This window comes from Callionymus lyra, chromosome 1 (genome assembly GCF_982586985.1).
Source record: "Callionymus lyra chromosome 1, fCalLyr1.hap1.1, whole genome shotgun sequence".
In the NCBI taxonomy this organism is placed as follows: Eukaryota; Metazoa; Chordata; class Actinopteri; order Syngnathiformes; family Callionymidae; genus Callionymus; species Callionymus lyra.
Genome location: NC_141818.1, coordinates 12094039 through 12103747, shown reverse-complemented (window position 1 = coordinate 12103747; position 9709 = coordinate 12094039). Strand labels below are relative to the sequence as shown.

At 39.0% G+C, this 9709-nt stretch overlaps 1 protein-coding gene across 1 annotated transcript; it reads right to left on the bottom strand.

The window, feature by feature from the left end:
- Nucleotides 1-2597: 2597 nt before the first annotated feature.
- slc14a2 (solute carrier family 14 member 2) lies at nucleotides 2598-8702 on the bottom strand. The gene is made up of 10 exons (XM_087793946.1): nucleotides 8620-8702; nucleotides 6558-6614; nucleotides 6334-6487; nucleotides 6070-6259; nucleotides 5875-6003; nucleotides 5094-5286; nucleotides 4855-5002; nucleotides 3306-3440; nucleotides 3140-3189; nucleotides 2598-3074 (listed from the first exon to the last, which is right to left on the bottom strand). Exons 1-10 carry the CDS (start codon nucleotides 8641-8643, stop codon nucleotides 2784-2786), a joined length of 1371 nt encoding a protein of 456 aa, XP_087650072.1. The 5' UTR covers nucleotides 8644-8702; the 3' UTR covers nucleotides 2598-2783.
- Between the last annotated feature and the right edge of the window lie 1007 nt (nucleotides 8703-9709).

Below are 9709 nucleotides of genomic sequence, written 5' to 3'. Positions count from 1 at the left end.
CCTTGGGGTCCCCCGGAAAGAGCTAGATGATGTAGCCTGGGGGAGTCAACATGACATATGGATGAAACTCACTCAGAATGTTTTTAGGTAGTAAAATTAAGTATAAAAATAAAAAGAAATACTTCGAAGGTCACATTCTCATACGATCAAAAGCCTAACATACCAAAATGAGACAAAGATATGCAAGATGACCAGCTGGTTTTCAGTTGAGTGACACTTGTGTAACTCAGTGAGAATCTGGAATGTGACAAGTCACAAGAACATGTTTGGACTGAAACCTTGACATTTTTTTAAAGAGTGACGTAAGAGGAGCGATAGCCGTTTCGATCTTTATCGACTGAATGTTATGAGTTATGTAACAATTATGCCCCTATCCTGTTCCGTCAGATATGCAATGTTTACGGTTGGAGAAGATAAACGTCCTCTCTTGTGATGCTATTGATAGTATAAACCATTACGATATGAGGAAACTCACTTACTTAACCTTGCTCTACATTGTATAAACAAGGGACAAAACTTTACAATCGAGGTACGGAACGGCAAAGTCTAGACTTCGATGTCTGATTTTGTTTTTGACAAAAAATTAAATCTGGTCCTCTTTGGATTAATCCTTCTGGCTCCTAATCCTCTTCTTCCCATGCTACAGGTGGTACCAACCGAACATTTCATTATTATTATTCTATTGTTCGCAGAAATCGTGCTTCGGCCCGATTGCTACAGTAATCACCTTCTCAGCTGCAGGAAATGGAGACACCAGATAACGTGGTTCTCACCCTGACCCATGAGAGACTGTTTGTTTTTTGATAAACACTAAAGACGCCCCGAAGACACCATGGCCTTGAGCCGAGGAAGAAACTCTTGATATACTTGGTATATATAATATAATATACAATGGTTCTTGTATCGTCTCCGGGGCAGAACCTAAAATGGGCTCCTTCTAAACCTTCTAGCTCCTATGTTAGCTATATAAAACAGATTAAGTATTAAATGTTTTAGGTAATGTTTTAACTAAGTATTAAAGTATTAATTATTGTATTATCTCTTTTATTATTTCATTTTTTTCTTGCACTTTATTCTCATTGTGCTGTTGTAAAAGTGTGTTTCCTCTCTGGGGATGAATAAACGTATTCTATTCTATTCTATTCTAATGACTAAACCTAAAAAAAATAAAGGACAACAACCCCATGAACACGTTAGAAAAAGGTCTGAACTTTATGAAGGGGTAATGACAAAAATGTACACTGTGTAAGACAGATGGTTTTGGAAATGTGTTTGTAATGAATGTTTTGGATGTACGATATTGACAATGTATGATAATACACTGATGTTAGATGTTCGTCTGTCTGTCCTGGGTCTCCTAAGAACACATAACCATCGGCGTCCAGGAGAGCAGCGGCTGTACTCCGAGCCACTCCCAGGTGACCTGCTTCCAACCCTATTCCTAAGGAGAGTCTGCCTGGTTTTTAACAAATTCTTTATGTTTTAAAATATTGAAGTGTATTCTTGGAACACCTGGCCTGAGATTCAGTAGATGGCACTTCATGAACTACTTCTCCAGCTTACGTAATCTTCACTAAACTGTAGTGCAGAAGTGAAGGAAGTGTAAGTGCCTACGTGTCTGCCAGTGTCTCCTTGTACAATTACGTAAGACGGACGAATCAGACTTTGTGTCGGCAGGAAATGTATTTTTAAATTTTGTTGACATTGTTGACTTTGAATTGAAAGTTTCTTATCAGTTTGCACATGTTCATCATCTGCTCCTTCATTGCAAATGTTTTGGACAGTCCACTTTTAATCCTGAAAAATGTAAGCTTTAATCAGCCATCGTCTATATTTCAGTTTCCAGACATTAGTTTTGTGTTACTTCCAAGTGCTAATTAGTTCCATAAATCTGATCAAAGGCCGATAATAGAGTGATCGTTCCACAAATAGGTCACTAAGGGTTTGGTGTAATCCTATTTATCGTGTCACATTGTTGGCTGCTGAAAGTAGTATTAAAAAACCCTCATGAAAAATGATATACTTCATGAATTTTTCAACACATGATGCAACAGCCACATGGTAGTTTTTTTCCCTTTTATTTATTCGTGTTTCTGCCAACTGTCCTCAATACAGCATCGAATTCTGATGCTAATGAGCCAGTGACAAATCCCTTTGGTGATGTTTTGATCCAGATGTAAGTAAGTAAGTAATTATTCGTAAAGCGCCTTTCTCAGACCGGGGTCACAAAACGCTTACAAAACAATACACAAGCCTGGAAGGATTTCTCTCCTCTGGTCTGGAAGCGTGTGTGCAGAACCATCAGTAGGTTCTGATCCACAGACCTCAGAGCCCGAGCTAGGGTGTAAGGCTGGATCAGATCACTAATGTAAGGAGGAGTCTGACCATGAATAGATCTGAAAGTAAGAACCACAATTTTAAAATGGATCCTGAAAAAAACTGGCAGCCAATGAAGAGTTTTAAGGATTGGGGAAATGTGAGTTCTTCTACTAGAACAGGTCAGATAGTAATCCAGAACACTGCCAATAGTATGTGTTCTACAACTCTCAATTTCCTGAGAATTTCATCGAAATATAATTCGCAGACAGACACATGCAGACAAATAACATCCTTTAATAATAAATAAATTACACATGTAGTTCTGGCACATAAATACAGGTTAAAGCATCATGAAGTTGCATCATAAATATAAACATCAATGCGTGGTCGCTCTGGAAATGTTTTTTTAAACGGGGCCGTCAAGATAATTCTTGATAAAATCGTCCTGTTTGGTTTCACTCTCGTCACTGGAATCCATCTATGCAGGGATTTTGTCGATCAGTCGCTAAATTCTCCTCCAACCTCTTGATGTCAATCTTGAACTCGTCTTTGTTTTCATTGTCCTTCTTCTCTGCGTCCGCTTCCTCTTTCTCCAACTTCTCCTGTTTCTTCAGCTTCCAAAAGAAGCGCAGGTTTTTCTCCGGGTACGCGACTTTAGCGAGAGGCAACTTGAAGATGCTCTTGGTTCCAGTGGTGATGAGGAGGAAGGTCAGAGCAGAGAGACAGAAGGGCCACGTGCAGGCCGGGAGGCCGAACTGAAAAAAAAATACATTCATTAAGTCTTTTCGTTCTCCGTCAGCGTCAAGAACCATCATCTCACCGTGGACATGACGTTGGCGATGGCAGAGCCGAGATAGGCGCAGAAGAAAGCTGCGGAGAAAGAGATGTTAATCTTAGGGGAATCTTAAAAAACAATGTTGGAATCTTATCTGTTGAAGGTTGACTTCATTTAGTACAGAAATGTATTTCGAGGTAGGTCGACTCACCACAGGTGAGGGCGAGCAGGTGAACCTGCCAGGTGAGAGCGTAAAACATTCCTCCGATGGCGATGCAGGCTAGAACACAGTTGTAGCCCCACAGACCGAAGTAGATGTCGCCGAATGGGGCGGACAGAGCAAGACCTGCAGAAATGAGATAATTCTGAATAACTGCAGTGTTCGCTACATAAATGAGAACAAAAATACAACAGTTCCTTCGCTGGTACGACCGGTAACCGCCGTCGGCGTTAAATGTTCGGTCAGGGTGAATCAAACAAAAATGTAAACAGGCATAAACATTAGTTATTAATTCATGTTTTGTTTTTTAATTATTAATTAATTATTAGTTGGGTTTTTTTCAGCAAATCCCTCAATATTTGTGAAAATATACAAAATAAACATCACTCCTCATCAAATGTATCTATTAAATAACTTACAACATTATTTGGTGGCCACAAAATATTAAATTCATCTAAATATATCTATTTACATTTAGTCACTAGCCCGGCTTCATAGGTAGAGAACATCACTCTTGTTACTTAAGGTTGCTGGTAAAAACCAGCACTGCATGTAGTTTTTTACATGTTTATTTTAGAGATTAACAGCCACTGAAAGCTTATTTACCCATTTTAAAGCACCGCCATTGAAAAATAGGTTACATCTGATTTATTTATTTATTTTTGTTTAGACATTGTTTATATTCTTGCATCATTGACGCCACAGCGGTTATTCTGAAGAATGTACTGTCTTTACGATTAGTTAAACTACAAGAGAGATATTACAATTTATTTTGTGAAAACCACTATAATGTTTAGATTTTTTGCTGATGTTTGTTTGAGTTTAAAGTAAAATATTGACTTGCAGTGGCTATTATAACTATAACAATGTTACAATACATAATGCAGTATAAAAAGCCATTTATTGCCAGTGTTGTGAACACAACGCAGGACCTTTTTTCGGTGATGCTGGTAAATAAAACAATGACATAAAAGGATAGTAAAGGCCTTACTTAATAAAGAATAGAAGTGCAACGTACTTAACTTATTTAAAAAAGGTAACTCTGTATCCAAAGGGCTTCTTTGTTTTTAAAACCTTCCAAACTACAATGTTAGTGCAGGTAGACTTACTATTAACAAACAAGCTAGTCACATAGCTATGCTAATGCTAATAAAGGAGCTAACTGCGTAACCTCATTCATGCTGTGAAACTAAAAAGGAACATCATTATGGTGATTTCAACTATTTGAGTAGTTAGTTGCAGTTCATTATTTTTACTGAAGATACGTTAAACATGTGAGGATTGCATAGGAATGTCTCTGTTTTACCATCGAATTGTTCAGTGAACTAGCACAACATGGCTAGTGGCTACACTGTATATTGAAGCTATATTCTACAAAAATGTTGCGACCTCAGAGCTACATTCAGCCCCGTTTCTGCAACCATTTTAATTCTCAATAGTAACTCTTAAGGACATTTTTTCTCCTTCCCATGTTTTGTGAATATTGAGGCAGTTAAAAATCTGCCCTTTGTTAATGTATAGATAAAAACGGTCTCAATACCAGACAGCATGCCGGCTGCAGACCCCAGGACGGCGTGAGCGCAGGTGATGGGGGAGGAGATGAAGAGCGAGATGATGAAGATTCCTCCGGTCCAGGGATTGTCACAACCATAGACTTGACCGATCCCCACAGGCACCGACATGAACAGCTACAGAAAAAAACGAATACACACAAAATTAAACAAGCCTGACCCCCGGGATGGTGAGGACGAGTTAAAGATGGCATCAACTTCCACGTACTTTCTGAAGATCGATCTCCGACCAGGTGATGTTGGGCATCTCGGAGCGAGGCTGGATCAAGACCTGGGGGAAGTGGTTGTTGTAGTGACCGGTGGCCACCATGTGCAGACACACCAGGATGTTGAAGGGCAGCGTGAAGACCGGTAAGTCCCAGCGACTGTTGATGGATGCCAGGGCGCTCGACACGATCGGGCTGAAAGACCGAAAAAAATGTTTATTTAGCTTGAAATTGATGACTTTCTATCCAACTTTACTTGTATAAACACTTTAGAACCATTTCCTGCTAAATCAAAACTCACTAAGAGCCACAAAACCAGAGTGATAAATTAAAGTTAACTCGGTAAAAAAACACATATCATGTAAAAACTAAACTGGTATTTTTATTTTGGATTAATCAAAATATTGAAAAGAATAAAGCGCACTTTTAACTTTTTATTGAGCTAAAATATCGTGTAATAGTGTACAATAACAACGAAAGTTGAAAGTACCAAATAAAAATCAGGCTTCATTTGAAAGTCAGTGGATGAACTGAATTTATTATTAACTTATTATTCAAAAATATGAATCAATTTAAATGAAATGGATATATTTCTTTCACATTATTTTTAATTTCTTCAAATTCATCCTCTCTAAAGTACAAGGGCCACATAAATGGGGCCCTTGACCGTGGGTTGCAGACCCCCTGGTCTATATTGTGTTCTCTGAGAGTTTGTGTATGGATCTGGAAAAGTCCGAGTAAGATTTTTCTTCAACCACTTAACTTTTCCCAGAGTCTACTCACCACATCATGGACATGAACACATTGGGCAGCAGGAGCCACCAGTACCAGTCCCCTTTGTTAGAGAACACAGCCATCAGAAGTCCCACCAGGATCCCGTTGTACCCGTAGAGGCCGGCAGCAATCGCCCCCCTGAATTAAATACGGTCAGTTTCCTCGCATCGAGTCGTGCGACGTCATAGATCCGGGCGTCCTCACCTGCTCTGCTGCAGGATGAGGGCCGATATGGTGGCGAAGAGGGTGCCCACGAAACCGTTGAGCGCCCACCAGTAGTTCTGAAGGATGAGCCCGCCGAAGATGACCAGACCACTCAGGGGGTTGTTCACGAACATCACCTGAGCCGCCCCACGCAAAACCCAGTCCAGCAGCTGCAACAGGAAAAACTGTTCTGCGAGATTACAAAGAGACAAAATTATCTTCACGCCTTAATTCTGGATCTTTTTTCTTTTTTCATCCACTTACTCTCCATCCACTTCCCGAACACAGGCATGTCCCCGGCGAAATACGAGACCCCCTTGAAGAGTCTGGCGCGAGCACGCTGCTGGCACGTGGTGGTGGACTGAGCCTCGTCATTTTGAGGCTTCTCCTCGTGTATAGACATGAGGGGCTCCCTTTCCTGAACACAAGTGCACAAGTCAGCCTGTAGTCACTGCATCTGCTGTTAGTGTTGTTAGTGTTGACCCTACAGTGAGCGAAGTCACGTGCACGAGGGGTTTGGCAGTGGAGCCAATATTCTGAATATCCTGAAAAGACAAGTTTGAATACGTTACTACAATATTTCTACAATGATTTTCTCCTTTTGCTACATCAAGTAGCAGAGCAGGTTGAACCTATAGCTGCAGGGAAGAGAGTTCACCAGGAGCGGAGCCGAGTTAGGTTTGTAAACATTTGGTTGAGATCTTCTGTCGCTCGTCGTTAGGAGCTGGATTTTAATATATATTTAAAAATGTTGTTAAAAAGGTTTCTCACATCCTCTATCAAATCCTCTCACACCTACTATCAAACTCTCTCACACCTACTATCAAACTCTCTCACACTTACAATCAAACTCTCTCACATCGACTATCAAACTCTCTCACATCTTCTATCAAACTCTCTCACATCTTCTATCAAACTCTCTCACACTTACAATCAAACTCTCTCACATCTTCTATCAAACTCTCTCACACTTACAATCAAACTCTCTCACATCTTCTATCAAACTTTCTCACATCTATTATCAAACTCTCTCACATCTGCTATAAAACTGTCACATCTACTATCAAACTCTCTCACACCTACTATCAAACCCTCTCACATCTACTATCAAACTCTCTCAAATCCACTATCAAACCCTCTCACACCTACTATCAAACTCTTGCACATCGACTATCAAACTATCTCACATCTTCTATCAAACTATCTCACATCTTCTATCAAACTCTCTCACATCTACTATCAAACTCTCTCACATCCACTATCAAACCCTCTCACACCTACTATCAAATTCTCTCACATCTTCTATCAAACTTTCTCACATCTATTATCAAACTCTCTCACATCTGCTATAAAACTGTCACATCTACTATCAAACTCTCTCACACCTACTATCAAACCCTCTCACATCTACTATCAAACTCTCTCAAATCCACTATCAAACCCTCTCACACCTACTATCAAACTCTTGCACATCGACTATCAAACTATCTCACATCTTCTATCAAACTATCTCACATCTTCTATCAAACTCTCTCACATCTACTATCAAACCCTCTCACACCTACTATCAAATTCTCTCACATCTCCTATCAAACTTTCTCACATCTATTATCAAACTCTCTCACATCTGCTATAAAACTGTCACATCTACTATCAAACCCTCTCACACTTACAATCAAACTCTCTCACATCGACTATCAAACTATCTCACATCGACTATCAAACTATCTCACATCTTCTATCAAACTCTCTCACACCTACTATCAAACTCTTGCACATCTACTATCAAATTCTCTCACACCTACTATCAAACTCTCTCACATCTACTGTCAAACTCTCTCACATCTGCTATAAAACTCTCTCACATCTTCTATCAAACTCTCTCACACCTTCTATCAAACTCTCTCACATCTACTATCAAACTCTCTCACATCGACTATCAAACTATCTCACGTCTTCTATCAAACTCTCTCACATCTACTTTCATACTCTCTCACATCTTCAATCAAAATCTCTCACATCTACTATCAAACTCTCTCACATCTACTATCAAACTCTCTCACACCTACTATCAAACTCTCGCACATCTACTATCAAACTCTCTCACATCTTGTATCAAACACCATCACGCAGCAGTCCAAAAAGTAGTTTCCGAAAATCACGTATTAATTAATACGACATTCAAATTGTAGCTGGATATTTTACAGGCTAATAATTTGTTCAAACCCAAGGTCAGGTCAGGTCAGGTCTACCTAACCTATAGAGGCCAAGTTAAACAAATTATTTGAACAAATTATTAGCCTGTAAATAATTTGTTCAAATCATTTGTTTGCCTCTATGTTGCCGTTCAGTGTCCTAACCATGCATGTTATCTTTCCTTTTTCAGATTTTCTAAAAATATAGTTCAAGTCAAAATATCTATATCACGGTGATATAAATAAATAGTTTAAAGAGGAGTGATGTCATCCTCATGAAATCCAGAAACCTCTCGACCAACGGCTTCACATTCACACATATATTCAAGATGCAATATCGAGACAATAGTCCTACCTTAGTGCAGAGTGATTCAGGCATGTGTCTCAAAGTGTCCAGGCTGCACCGCCATCCATGGTTTTTTATAGCGTCAGCGCCTGAGGAACCACCTCCTCTCCACACCTCTGTGACCGGGAGTCTGAACTCTTGATCACATCACCAAGATAGCGAAAACGCCGACCTGTGACAGGTCAATGAAATAGTCGGTCATGCAAGTGCTCTTATCAGCTTAGCATCCCACACTGTAGAGCAATTGAATGCTTTTGTTTTTTTTGGACACAACTTTATCTACAATCATTAAATACTTATGTATTACTTACATAATTACTTAAGTTCCGAGTAGATAATTCATTTATAAATAACACATGTTCTTGTATTTTTTTTAACCCTTTCCCTCCAATATTGAATATAAAAATATACATATTATTAAAGAATATATATTTTTTAAAAATCCAATAGTTCAGAGTCAGAGATTTTTTTATTTTTTTTAAGTCAAAGTTTTGTCCAAAAAATTGCAATAAATCACATAATAATTTGTTTAAATGTGTTTTTGCTCAAAAGAGCAATAGAATATTAAAGGGTTATTTAGCCCAAAACTAAAACTCATTTTCTACTCACCCTCATGTCGACTAAGGGATTATATTCAAAGTCATCCATTCATTATTAGAGTTATAGACAAAAATATTTGTTCATTTTAATGTAGCGACTAGAGCTCAGTTGTCGTAGTCGTAACGTATTAACTAAAGGGGGATATGGCAAATGTAGAAAGTTTGGATCAGTCCTATTTTTCCTGAGGTGTGACACATGGAAATACTTCAGTTACTCATCACAGTAGAGATCTTGTATGTAAGTGCATGAGCACTTGGTAGTGAGTGTAAGAGATCTTGTACACAAGTGCATGAGCATTTGATAGTGAATGTGAGAGATCTTGTATGTAAGTAAGTAAGTATTTATTTACATAGCGCTTTTCCAGACCAGGGTCACAAACGATTAAACAATCAAAACAAGAGAGAGGAAGATCGTTCCAAAGCTTAGGAGCAACAGTCTGGAAGGATTTCTCTCCTCTGGTCCTGGACCGTGTGCGTGGAACCATAAGTAGATTCTGATC